We start from the raw sequence: 14,529 nt of genomic DNA, 5'->3' as shown, positions 1-14,529 counted from the left end.
ACATTCTACATTCCTGAGATCTTTTCAGTAAGAAAAAAATCTATTTCCCTTAGAGATAGTCCTTCTTTAGCAACCACAACTGGGACCAGCAATTTGGTCATTAAACAAAGAGGTTGCGAAGTGAAACCACAACTGTGCTTATGATCATACTTCAGCTTTCCTTTACTTTACAGACCTGTGAAGGTCATAAATGTGAGGATTGGTCACAAAGTTACTTTTTCATCACCATTGTAACTACAAATAGTTGCTAAATAAGGACTTAGCCGCCATTTCTATGTATTGAGGAATTTTTGATACATGCTGACCTTCAGTATAACAAGAAACAGAATGATTATACACACAAGCTTCTCTTTCAATCATAATTCTTTCAATATTGTAAATTAGCGTTCTTATTTCGTTGTTTTGGGTGTATACGTCTGTGGGTGAGGGTGACGTTCCATTCTCCAAGGGGCAGCAAGAAGAACCTTTTGTTGAAAAAGCTCTCTTCTGAAGTAACCTAGTGTTACTTAACAGTAGGCCAGAAAGCAGGATCTTTAAAACCATCTCCAAGCCCAAGTGGTGTATATGGGTCCAGCCAGCTATGCAGATAAGTTGGCCTTAGGAGCCTAAGGTCAAAATGCTATTAGCTTTATACTGAGCCCAGAAATGAATATGTAACCAGGACATCTGGTGCAGAACAAATGCAGCTTAATTAGAATGTCTACCCCTGTGGCTTTCTCTGGGTTGCTACAATAAAGTCAGGTTATAGTTGTAATTGTCTTAAGATTTTAAGCTCCCGCTCTCTCTTTCCTTGGGTGGTTGCAGCCCATGCAGAATATGTGCATAATTATGACTCATTTTTCAGTGGCCTGACTGTGTTTTAATACAATTGGTAAAATAAGTTAGTTTCATAGGATAAAACTACACACAAACTGACTGAGGCTGCATCTCGCGTGAAAGTGGAATGTAAATAATGACTGTTGTGAATGTAAGATCTTGCCCTGTACGTGTGAAGACACACCTGGATTTATTATTCATATATTTATAGTAGGGACAGGGGATCACCGTTTGCATTTTAAATCCACAAATTGGAGTGCATCGGTTTGCCTAGAGCTGAGTCTTCCATACATTTTGTGACAGTTTCCTGACCCAACGCCTATTATTAATATTAATAAATTAATAAATATTAAGGAATCTGCCGTGTGTGTGAAAAAGGTACCTATTGCATGAAAATGAATCCAAAAATCCATACACATTTTGGACAGTAATGTTTTTCCATAGGTCTCCTTGAAAAATTACAAACTGAAGCTGAAACAGAGTCATCTTGTCCCAATTTCTGCTAGAAAAAGCATGTATGTTATAGAAAGAACAACAGACTCCTTTAATGTGTAATTTTGGTATTTTTCTTCTGTTGAAAAGAACTACATTCTTTTAGTGGTACAAAGCTATAAATGGATTAATACGAAATAATTATTAGCTATGTACTGATATCTGAATGGGCATGAGATTAAATAAATACATCAAGTACGTTGCATAACTATAATCTTGCTATCGCTTTATCTATGCCAGCATGGAATCATTTTTTCCTCCCTGTGGATTTAAAGCATTCAGCTAAGATAATAAACCATGTGCATTTTTATATTAATAGCTCTGATGAGTCTTGTGACAAATTTGAAATATATAAATAAATAAATAAAATAAATAAATAAATAAATAAAATAAATACTGATTATATTTAGTATGGCAGAAACCTGACTTCTAGTTTAAATGGTTTTATAAAATTTCGGAGACGAAACAGAACAGGTTAACAGTATTTTCAAAAGAGAAGAGAAGAAATCAGTGGACAGGCTCGGAAAATAGAAAAGTGTCATCAGGAGAAGGAAATTAAAGTGACTTTAGCAGGCATCCAGGAGGTGAAACACATTAATTTTGGGTCTGGAAAGAATTGGTTTTCAGTTTGCATGTCTGTTTACATTGGGAAATACTTTCTGCTTAAATGTCCCTATCGCTATTTGGAGATTTAAATATTTAATTCATACGGATACAAATTATTTGATAATCTCAACTACTTCTGAATGACTCTTCCTCTTTTTGCCCTTGTAGATGCATACACCACAGCAGAAGTAACCTACAAGTGGACGTTCAATGCATCAAATTCAGTAGAAGTAGCTTCAGATAGTTCAAGGCTGAACCAGTATGATCTCTTAGGCCAAACAATTGGACAGGAAACTGCTAAATCCAGTACAGGTTAGTAAGATGAAGAAGAAATATTGCACGTTGTTTGTTGATTAAGAATCTGCTTCGATACTTGTGCTTCTTTGTATTAACAGCCAAGATATGGCTTATTTCTTTCTGCCTTTTTCCTCAGAAGTGTGCAAAGCCCTGTCGCCCTGCCAGTTTAACTTAGAATGTAGAACTACATAATTATAATATTGGAAGAGACCTTAGCGGCCTTTCTCATGTGCAGAATGCAAGGAGTATCTTTGGAGACAGCAAGCTTCTGCTTGTGGACATCTAGCAAAGGAGAACTTGTCATGCCGCCTGGTAACCTCTTCCGCTGGCTGACAGTTTGTACAGCCAGGAAGTTTGTTCTGAAGTCCATCCTGAACCTGCTTCCTTTGGCTTTGTTCCTGCCCTCATGGACTATAGAGAAGAGGGCTCAGGAGAAACTGTGTCATGTTATGACAATACAATAATGGATTTGGAAGAATTTCACCCCGTGAAGAGTCTAAATTTATGTCAGGTGGTTGAAATTGATTTTTGAACTGCTTGTGTACTACTTATGGTGTCAAGAAAATTTAAGAGCAAAAGACTGTGCATCGCCCTTCTTTTTCTCCTTCCCTTCTCTCACATGCTGCGTGGCAAACCACGGTCAAGAGCTTCCAAATCATTTGTATCTACTGTATAATTTGTATCTATTGCTCCAATAAAATCTTTTTGATCTTTAATTTTTTGTTCTAGAAAGATGGTAACATCTAAGATATATTTGCCTGGTTCCGTTAAACACATTTTTTTTCAAAGTGATTTATCTGTGGAAGAATGTGTAATTATTCTATTGTTATTAATGTGTTCTGATTTCCCCCCCCCCAGGTGAATACACAGTGATGACAGCTCATTTTCATCTGAAGAGGAAAATTGGTTATTTTGTGATTCAGACCTATCTTCCCTGCATCATGACAGTCATTTTGTCTCAGGTGTCATTCTGGTTGAACAGAGAATCTGTTCCTGCAAGGACCGTTTTTGGTATGTAGTCAGTAGTAACTTATACATTTCGTGCACTAGCACCGAAGGATGTATGATCTCAATTAAGGGGTTTTCCATGGTTTTCTTTCAATAATCTTTTGTGTATGATCGAAAGTCATGAATGTATCCATTTCTCTCTAATGCTGCTTTAGGTATACTCTGTTCTACAATTTTCCAGGAAGTTGGAAAGAGAATTAAGATGTGAAAAAGATCATATTTAAATCCAATTATTTTGCTGAGATGGAAGGAAGATGTATATTATAAAAGTCATAAGCATGGGTTGCGGGAGGGCACAAGATCTGCAAGGTGGTGGGGACGGCATTGAGATCAAAGCCCTCTCCCTTTGGTGTGGATGTGTTAACTGATGTAGAAAAGTGACAGGGCTTGGGCTGCAATGTCCCACCTCCCATCCTGGAGATGTTGACCTCCCTGCAGAAGCCGCTGGTCCCAAAGTTAAGAGTCTTTGCGACCAGCTCTCTTTAGCATTTGGATCAGTTATGCATGGAGCATCCTATATCCTAAACAAGACTGCTCCTTTGCCAAGAGGAACTTTAACCCACTCTCAATATCTTCTCATACTGAATGTAGTCTGGATTTAAAACCGTTCTTCTGAGTTATGGTTCAAACTTGGAGGAAGGGAAAAGGAAGGTTGACAGAATGGGAACCCAGTCCCAGAGTGGTAAGGTTATAAAGAATCCCTTTGTTTACTGGTATTGCTAAAGCAGGGTTTGTGGGGCAGGTCGTTAATTTGTGACTTAGGCTGAGGATTTCTGCTCCTTTCATATACTGAAGCAAAGGTGAGAAATCTCACATTTCTTCCTCTTTTAGGCTGTACATCAAACAGAAGAAAATTGTAATGCTTCTTTCTGTAACCAAGTGGCATCATGTCTGATTTATTCCAGTTTATAGAATAACCAGACAGGATCCCACACCCATGTATTAAAGAAATAAGAGTATGTATTTTATTTTTATTCTGTTCTTAAACAACCATCAATATACAATAACATTTTATACTCTGGCCCCCCACTGTATTCCATTGGCATTCTAACCTTTTCGGAATTTCTAATAATACTAGCAAGGAATTCAAAACCAGATTTTAAACAGAAGGGGAAACAGGGCATCCTTAATGTGCACCTTGGTGTAAAATTAACCAAGGAGAAGACACGCCATCAGTAATTACCCATGATTTAGGAACTGAGTAAAACATAATTTACTTTAATATCAATCCAAAACATAAAACTTTGCCAAAACCCCAAATAAATGAAAAACTGCTCCAAAAACCATCAAGAGAATATACCAAAGGCTTTCTTAACTGTTAAGAGAAGATATAGCTGTTAGATCCTGTCCATTTTGAGTTGAAGTAAGAACATCGAGTTAAAAACCTGGCATTGTCAGAAATATGACAGCGGTGTATAAAACCAGCCTGAGATGAGTGCACTGTAATCTGCAGAGTAAAGCAGATGTTAAAATCTGAGCATCCACATTTATCAAGGAAATAGATCTATAGTAGAACTTCTAGTAGACTCCTTGCCCAGCTTGGAAATAACCAAAGGCAAGATAGGTTTGACAAAGCCCTGTAGAGTGTTAGGAATGTCGCAGTAAATGGCCAGGGCTTATCAGAAGCACAGAGCAATAGCTTGGGCGTTGTGGTGAGCCCTATCGGTGCCTACAGTATCTTACGATCTTCTGGAAGAGCCACGTCAAAGCTCCAGTAAAGCGAATCAGCTGGCTTTTCTCAGCTCCTGGTGGAATTCCAGTCACCTGTAGATTATGTCACCTAAGGGGAGAGTGGGATTCCAGAGACCCTCAGCCACATTTATTAAACCAGTGGCAGATGCATTGACCGGCTTCTCATGTGAGGTGTAGTCTGTTCTCAGCCACATCTCTTCTGGAACCTAAATTCTAACGGGGTCTTTAATGGTGTTATATCTTCTCTAACATAAAGGTGTGTTAAGTTCCTATAAGAAATTTTGGACTGCCTGATCTCTTCTCTTCAAGAATTCTTGAGTCAGAGATCGATCCGAGCACTGTAGGTGCCAAAGAGAGCAAGAGGCAAATGGGAATGCTGACATTTTGTGCTTCTTCGTAGAAACGTCTTATTTCTCTTCGGTATTATATGCAGAAGGAAGCTTGCATTTTGTATCAGAACATATCTTGGTTAGATTTAAAGGGAAGAGGGTGTCTATTTTAAAACCAAGACAATAGTGGTTTTTTAAAAAAAAAAAAAAATCAGAGTTCTGTTCCTTTTTCTTCTCCCTGTTCCATTCTCCACGCATAATGTACTTTTAAACAGTAAGATACGCTTAAGGACTTGGCATAATGAGGCTGTTTAATAATCAAATTCTTCAGTGGTTTTCATTTATGACATCTGTTTAATATGGTTGACCTAAGGCATCCGTGGTGAATTATAACCGAATGGTTTGTTGTCTTTCCTTGCTTCAGATTACTTTGCATAGAAAGTTACAGTCCGGCTAATTGGATAAAGCTGGAATATGTTGTTCACAGAAGATGCATGTGAAAAGCAGTTGATTATGCCTTCAGGGACTAGGAGAGAGCTGGGACGCAATTATATGATTTTTTCCCCCCCCAAAATTAAAGTATATGTATTATTCGTGCATTCCCAACCATGTAAATAAATAATGAACAACCAGTTAAATGGCAGCCTTTTTTCAAGCTTGTAAATGCAGACACTGGAGCCAGTTTGGTGCAGCGGTTAGGGCACCAGGCTAGAAATTGGGAGACCCTGAGTTCTAGTCCTGCCTGAGGCACAAAGCCAGATGGGTGACCGTGGGCCAATCAGTCCCTCTCAGCCCTAGGCAGCAGGCAAGGGCAAACCACTTGTCCAGGCAGTCCCCAGGAATCCAAAACTGACTCGAAGGTGCACGTGCATCCACACACACACGCAAATGCAGACATGCTACATATATTGGCTTCAAAATGTTTGCAAAAGCAGTCTAGAATCAAACTCTCTACCTGAACAAAAAAATCTAACCAGGAGCCATTCTAGACTTCGGAGGCCAGTCCTGGTGTTGTTGCAGGTTCATATTACAACCTGTTTCATCAGGAACTGAAGATAGATTTTGCCTGTTAGTGCAAATTTTGTCAGTGTTTGCTAAGCAGGTGAGCGTAGAATATGTTCTTCAGATCTATGATGCATGAATTAGAATGCGTGGAGGAAGCAGGGAAACACAAAAATTGCAAGTAAAATGTTCATTTATATTGATAGGCACACTTAAGTTGTTCGTGCATATAGCAGTTTGAGGGATCTAATAACTAATGCACAATTAATGCATTTTTCTGGTTTATTTTTTTTTTTAAGAGCAGGCTTATTATCCCCTTTAACCATGGCATGTTACAAACAGCGCTTCAAAATCAGATCTGAATTTAAAAAGTGCTTTCCCTGGAAGTAGGGGAATTTAAGTCTAAAGATGAATACATTTAGACTTATATTTGGCAAGGTGCTTTCTCTAAAAAATTAGGAATAGATACCAAATATTTCTCTTTTTAATACTCAACCACACCCAGTAATCAGAAATTATGCTAGGTTGGACAGTTAGGAAACCTGTTAAATGCAACAACAAGAAGTTTTTTTTTTAATTACAGTCACAGTCCAGAGTTACAGATAGAAGCACAATGATAATTAAAAATGAAATAAGAACAGAACTTGATAAAAATATTGCAATTGGTGATGGGTTCATCAATGGACAATCAGAGCCTAACTGATTTTACAAGTAGTATAATGAAATTTGGCTACATTCAAGGAGATTGAGTCATACTGATCTGATAACAACAACTGTACCTAAAAAAGATCAGAAGTTCTATAATGGTATGTGGGAATGACCTTGGGAGACAGGGAGAAGAGATGTAGCCAAGGGAATGGTCAGATAAAAGGCAGCTGAGCCCCCAGCAGGAATGTGGGTGAGGCAAGTGGCTCAGAAGGGACTCCCCCCCCCCCCAGTTTCTTGGGCTGTAAAGGGGTGGGGGGAGAAATGGACTTTCAGACTTGCAAGAGTCTGTTAATGAAACCTTACATAAAGTAGAATTATCTCATCTGGCAGTGTTTCCTGTCTGGTCTACCTCGCAGTCACAATTTCCCAGTGTTTTACCAACAAGAAAAGGATATTTACTTTTTTGAAATTGGGAGTTGTCAAGAAAATGTTAATTTCCTAAACTGAATGAAGATACAGAGATATATACCACAATATTACCTAAATGTTAAACATTCAGCACAATGCAAGTCATTTGTAGTAGATCTAACTTTTTTCTTTTTCCCCAATTTTTTATTATTATTTATTTTCAAAGAATGTAAGAAATAAGTAGCACAAAGATGAAAATCAGGTAACCTGTAAGCTTCTAATGATGTATTAGAATATAATAGGCTTATAATATTTCAGATTTATCTTTTATCTGTCCATATTTTGGTACCTTTTTTCTAAAGATATGTCAGTTCTACAGTTTTTATTGTCATTGCTTTGTATAATTACATTTGCTTCCTTGGCCTTTCCTAATTTTTTAAACAAAGGCAGATCATTGTAATTTTGTGATTCAAATACAATAAAGTAGGGGGAAAAAAAGACAGATCAGACAACAAGCAAATTGTCTTTGGGTAATGTTCAATCCTGAGGAAGAACAGATAACGTAGAAGGTTCGCATTCTAAATTAGCATAGTGCAAATACCGTTTCTATAAAAAGAAACTATAAACCAAAACAAAACCCAACATTAAACCAATATTTAATAAAATTAAATACTGATGCACTGTTATTTGGAAGAGACTCTGATCCCGCCTAGGGAACGATCAGATAAAAGAGGAAGGAGTCCACAACAGAGTAGTGGCCAGAAAAAGAAACTTAGAAAGGACCCACCGTAACTACTCAGGCGGTAAATAGGGAGGGTGGGAGATTTGTGCTTTCAGACTTGCAAGATTCTGTTAATGTAGTGTCAGGGAAAAAAACCTCATTAAGCACGGGAGACAGACACACCATAAAACAAGTCACCTCAAAGTTCCAAGTTCTTCTAAGAGCTTTATTGAAAGTTAGTTCAGCAAGAAAGTAAAATGCAATCAATAACATACAAGGTACTTACTTAGATACACATTGCAATGCGGACCGACAGGAGCAGGCCGTCACTGGGACAGCCTGACCCGTGTGGGTGCAGACCCCCAACTTGCAATCCTTTTTATCCTTTAAAACCGCAAACCACAATCATGACTCTTAGGATTGTCATAACGTTCCCAGAGCTAATTTCACCACAGTTTCCTGTTCCCTTTGTCCCTGTCACCTCTGTTCCCATCAACAAGTCTGCTTATTTAACAGTTTGCTCTGGTTTTGCAAGTATTATTTCCTGTCAGTGCCCCACAGGTCATCTCCAAGCTAGCCCTTGCTTTTATTATTAAATGTGATTAAGCAACATATATCTATATCAAAATAAGTTTTAGGCTACTCGCATTTTTCCTCTCACAGTAGCCCTACAATAATGTAGAATTAGCTCATTTAGTTGTGTTTCCTGCCTGGTTTACCTGGGAGGGCTGACAGTTCCTTACATCAAGAAACTTACTTGCTTAATTTCTCAACCCTTTCCATAAATTTACCTGATAATGTTCATTTTATGGCTAAATTAGATCACAGTGAAAGGATTTTTTAAAAAATCCTAATCATCCCTCAAGTAAACATATAGGCATTATAAATTTAAAGCAAGAGATGTAAGCATGTTTTCCTAAAATGTCCATCTTGTGCATTTATTTAACAATATTTGCAACCTGACCCAATCCCAAAGAGCCCATGACGTGAAAACAAAAGTTGTAGCATCAAAGCAACATACAGTAAAAAAAATATCTAATGAAGGTGTCCTTAGTCTAGAGTAGGGCTGAAGTCTTATTGAAGGAATACCAAATTTAGTTGCTTATGGAATGTTAGGAATAGAGGGGCCACATGAATATCTGTGGGGGGCTACCATGGAAAGGCCTGTCACTTAATCCGCTGGCTCCCCTTATCTTGGGGAGGAAGATTTTAGATGCTTATTTCATTAGTCGTGGAGTTCATGGGAATCTAAGGGAGGGGAGAAGAGGTGGTGGTAGAAAAACCAGATATGTTTCCCCTTTATGTATTTGCTAGATTTATATCTCATCCGTCTTCTAAGAGCTCAGTGTGGAGCACAGAGCATTCTCTCCTCTTATTTTTCACTTAGCAACAACCTTGTAAAGCAGGTTGCACTGAAATTGCCCGAAGTCACCTAGGGAGATGTTATGATTGGCGGTGGGCTTGCATCTGCCCAGTACTAAGCCCAGCGTCCTAATCACGGTGCCATGAGGGGGAAGCTAAAATAGCGTTGTGTAGTTTATTGTTCAAAAGGTTATGGGAACTCAATTGTTGTCTTAGCATGTTGGGTTATTCAGGCCATTGTATTAAGCCATAATGTGATTTATTTCTTCAGGTGTGGGAAGAACTCAGCTTTTCTCACCCCCAGGCCCTTCTTCCCTGTTTCTCCTGAATAGTAAAAGTCCAAAGTCAGCTGCTCTTACATCAAATTTGACTCTTAAATAATCAGTGTGGTTGAATTGGCAATGGGAAGTAGAAATAAGAATAGAAATTTTAACTTAGAAATTGTGTCTAAAACACACCCATGAATTAAAACTAGTACTGTCTATATGCAAATTAGAAAATAGTTTAGAAAATGTGTCTGAAAAACCATTCATAGATGAAGAAAAAAACGATTCATTACAAAAACTGAAATAAAAATCGGTAGATTTGTTGACTAATTCCAACAATTGTCAATGATCCTGCGTCCTTTAAGGCACATTGATCCTTCCTCCTGCTCCTCTTCTTTCATCTCATTTTGCGAGAATCGATCTGCAATTTTAATCTAGAGCCGAATATATGTTAGGGGGATCTTCTAAACCTCATGTTGCATTAGCCTCCAGATTTCTTAAACAAGCCCTGCTGATTTTTCTCTCCAAGGTTGCAGTTTGCAAAGATATGACATTTAAAAGTTAACGTAGAACTGGGGGGAAAAAATCAATAATTCACAGGTCATTCAGCTAGGTTTTAAACTTCAGTGGGATGTCCAGAAAGTATCTTCGGATTCCAGCCATGTGGTTCTTCTTCCATATTAAGGCTGCGCTGTGTCATTAGCATACCATCCTGTTTTGGTACATTTGTAGACCTCAAAAGGGTATAAACAAACAATAATTTAAATAATATCAGATATAGATGATGGGCTTCTCATAAGACCATCCTCTTAAACTTAAAAAAAAAAGTAAGATTAACTACTTTTTTTTTAAATTTCACAGCTCCTTTTGTACATATCAAGCAGAAACCTATCAGCCGTATCTCAGCAAAAACATGATTTCAGGTTAAAAGTGGAATTCACACGTTACCTTCCAGAGAGCGACGCAAATGATTGTTTCATAGGTTATACCGTTTACACCATGCAAAAGTCTTGGATTTCTCACGCCTCAGTCAGTTCTGGCTATAACATTAGTAACGGAAGAGTCTAACTCTTAGAGAAAATGTATGTAATAGTGAAAGCCCTAATAAATACATCAAGTGCGTCTGCTGGGGGAGGTAAAAATGTCTAGATGGCAACCGCGTGATTGAAGGTCACCCTCTTTTAATCCGTGTCGCAATGCCCATAAAAAGAGGTGAGGCTCTGACTGCACGGTTGCAGCCGCCATCTTGACTTTTTGGGTCCAGATACCTCTAAAATAATAAACAAAAATGTTGTGTAACTGTGTAGTTGTTACTCAACACCTTATTTGCGATTCCTGCATCCCTTTGTCTCCGTCATGTCCCTCTGTTGCCTTTAGCTCCAGTGCTGTACTCTCACATGCCTTTCACATCGCCTTGACCAGGTTCTTCCTTTGCCTGCTTCTTTTTCTCCCCCACAGGAGTGACCACAGTGCTCACAATGACGACGCTGAGCATCAGTGCTCGTAACTCCCTGCCCAAAGTGGCTTATGCCACCGCCATGGACTGGTTTATTGCGGTTTGCTACGCGTTCGTATTCTCTGCCTTGATAGAATTTGCCACTGTAAATTACTTCACAAAAAGAGGATGGGCGTGGGACGGAAAAAGCGTAGTCAATGATAAGGTGAGTGCTCAAAAACATGTTTAAAGTTCCTTCCAATTTGGAAGAAATCAATTTAGCAGCATCTGTGTTGATGGTTTTCCATTACTGAAAAATAATTAAAGCCTTAAACCAATATGAAGACAGGGTACATTAAAGCAAGAGTGATTAGGAAGAGAAGTAGAGAGTTTGGGTCTGCATTTCAGCAGAAATTAAACAGCTCATATGGAACCTTTCTCTACCTGTTTCATCCTGAAGAAACAAATATTATCCCAAGGCTGTCCATAAATTAAACCATAGCCCATTTATGCTTGTTTAATTTCTCCCCAAACCTTCAACAACGTTTCATTATCTTCAACAATTATTTATATGAAAATTACTGGAACGAAAGATACTTCCCTAAAAGAATTTTATGCAGTATTATTTCGGTTGCATATTTAACCTGTACCGTGGCTTTGGAAACAAAAGTTTTTAGATAAATGGTTGAAAATAAATAATTTTACTCTAATATAAAGAGTCAGGTATCATCAATATGCAGATGATTCCCACTTGTATATCTCAGTCCCTAGTTGATTAAGAGTCCTGTTTTGGCATATGGAGCCTCTAAGGATCTGGATGGGGAGAAACATACTCAGGTTCAACCTAGCCAGACTGAGTGCTATGGATTCATGAGTCATCCGTATCTGAGGACCTTCAGACTTTCATTGTTGACAGAGTTGAGCTTCCTCAGATGGAAGTGGCAAGTAATTTGGTGATCCTCCTGGATTTATAGCTGTTGCTTAAAGAGAAGGAGGCAGCTGTGGCCAGGAGGACCTTTGCACAGGTCCATCTTCTGCAGCAGTTGTACCCTTTCCTGGATCAAGAGGCCCTAGACACAGTCACTCACTCAACTGGACTGTTGCAAAGCACTCTATATGGGCTGCTCTTGAAGATCACTAAGAAAATGCAGCAGGTCCATAATGTGGTAATGCAAGTGCTTACGGGCATACCTCAGTTCACCTGGGCAACACCTCTCCTGTGCCAGCAATTACAAATGTAGAAGGTCAGACATAGCTCTTAACAGCAGTCTATAAAACTCATTTGCTACATGCTCTCTAAATCTTTCAGGGCAAAAGAAAGGAAAATAAGCATGATAAATGAAGAGCTGTCATAGATTTATATAATCTTTTTATATAATTGTATTAATATTAATCAGATTCTCATTTGAATAAAGCAATAGTTTTATTTTAAAAAATGGGTTCCTTTTTCAGAGATGTTTGATCTCAGTAAAGGAATTCTGTGTTTAAGATATACAAACGCAATCCCTAAAAAGGCACAACAGCAATAATAATAATATTATTATTATTATTATTATTATTATTATTATTATTATTCCTTTTTATTTATCAAGGAGAGTTTTTTAATTGGGAAAAAACAGAACAGCTGGTTCTATTGAACCAGTTCTATTGATCCATCTGAACCCAAAACACGTTTTTGATGTTTTAGTTTGAAAATAGAGTGAAAAAGGCCTGTTTGGTTTTGGGTATGAACCAAAATGCTGTTATTCCGGGAGAAGAGGTTCCAGGGAAGGATATGAGTAGGAAAAAGCAAGGATGAGGACTTTCTGATGCAGCCATTTGCAGTGACCATGGGGGCTGGTGACAAGGGAAAATAACAAGCAGCAAGCACAGATGGCATTTATTCTGCCATTCCTCTTCAGGACCTTAGCTGACTCTGGAAAACAAGCAGGGCCAGACCTAGTTAGTATCTGGGAGACTATCAGGAAATTCTAGAGCTGGGAAGTTGAAAAAGCAACTCCAGCTACTTCCGTATTGTATTATCCTTATATTGAAGAATACAGTATAAGAAGAATGTACATTTCTTATCACTGAAGCTGCAAGTTACATTGACTACAGTAGGCATTACAAATCTTCTAACCTCCCCCTTTTGTTGAAGTTTGGCAACTAATAATACATCTATGCAGAATGAATGAACAAAAGTCCATGATACTTTCTCCATCTCTAGATACTGCAGAATAATTTGTTTTACAAAATAATAAATAAAAATACTCTGCCCAGTTGGCTAAGAGCTGGTTCACATCAAAGCACAGGCATCTACAGAAGCTTCCAGCTTTCGTCAACAGCATGAATGCAGCATCGCTCCGTCACAGCGAAGAAGTCGAATCATACTACCATGGTCGATTCACACACGGGCTATCCTTGGTCTTAGCCCAAAGTCCGAGAAGCTTTCTGCAATGCAGCATCGTAGTCAGTGAGGTTAATCTGAGGCACAATTACTGTGAATTGAAGCAAGTAGATAGTAACGTGTCTATTGTTCGAGCAGTTATAAGATACTTAATCATATATTATCTTTTAACAGAAAAAAGAAAAGGCGTCTGTCATTAAGAAAAACAATGCCTACGCAGTGGCGGTTGCCAATTATGGACCAAATATCACCAAGGACTCAGTTCTCCCAACCATCTCCAAGAGCGCCACCGCCACGACAGAGCCGCACAAAGCCAAGCCGGAAGCCAAGCCACAAGAAGCCAAGAAAACCTTCAACAGCGTTAGCAAAATTGACAGAATGTCCAGAATAGTCTTTCCGGTTCTATTCGGCACGTTCAACTTGGTGTACTGGGCCACCTATCTAAACAGGGAACCTGTCTTGCACGGGTTTGCTCCATCACACTAAAACCTTAACTTTATGCTGAGGGTACGTAACATCATTACGATCGAGTTGTTTTCCTATGTACAGTACGACTAATAACTGCTAATCAGTGAACTAACATGTACAGGATGTATATAGGTGTCATGTTTGTTTATCTCCAAAGGAGGTGCACAGAGTTTAGCCATGGGATCTGTAAGCAGATGGCCCACATGGCAAATATATTCTGCTCTCCTATCTACGTGAGTTCTCCTAAATTTGGATTTGACTATGCTGAATTATATCCATACAAACCATATATGGTCCTACATAACTATTTAGTAACGCTATTTTTTTAATTTAAAGTTTAAGATATTTTTCTATAAGACAACTGATTCTACTTTAATGCAAAGAAGCTATCATTTAAAAAGAGAAGGATTTTTTTAAAAAGAGTAATCTTAATAATTTCTTACAGTATCAGTGCCCATGTAAATATTATAGATGTGTGGTGAGCCTAAGTACTCTCTTGTTAGCAGTCGTTAAGAATGCAAGTTATGCATAAAAGCATCGGAATGGCAGGGATAATAGTTTATTTTAAGCAAACTTTGAAGTTGCTGATTATT

At 38.3% G+C, this 14,529-nt stretch overlaps 1 protein-coding gene across 1 annotated transcript in view; it reads left to right on the top strand.

Annotated features, from left to right (window-relative positions):
• Window positions 1-13,954, top strand: part of GABRA2 (gamma-aminobutyric acid type A receptor subunit alpha2) — an 87,937-nt gene extending 73,983 nt beyond the window's left edge. The window contains exons 6-9 of the mRNA XM_007423344.3: window positions 2,083-2,226; window positions 3,070-3,222; window positions 11,106-11,308; window positions 13,643-13,954. Of these exons, the coding sequence (XP_007423406.3) occupies window positions 2,083-2,226; window positions 3,070-3,222; window positions 11,106-11,308; window positions 13,643-13,954 (812 nt within the window). The remainder of the gene's footprint in view (window positions 1-2,082; window positions 2,227-3,069; window positions 3,223-11,105; window positions 11,309-13,642) is intronic.
• The last annotated feature ends 575 nt before the right edge of the window (window positions 13,955-14,529 follow it).

Source organism: Python bivittatus, unplaced genomic scaffold (genome assembly GCF_059951505.1).
Source record: "Python bivittatus isolate LINGU-HERP-01145 unplaced genomic scaffold, Pbiv_v1 ctg000970_np1212, whole genome shotgun sequence".
NCBI lineage: Eukaryota > Metazoa > Chordata > Lepidosauria > Squamata > Pythonidae > Python > Python bivittatus.
The sequence above is the reverse complement of the archived record's forward strand: the minus strand, read 5'-3'. Positions and strand labels throughout refer to the sequence as shown.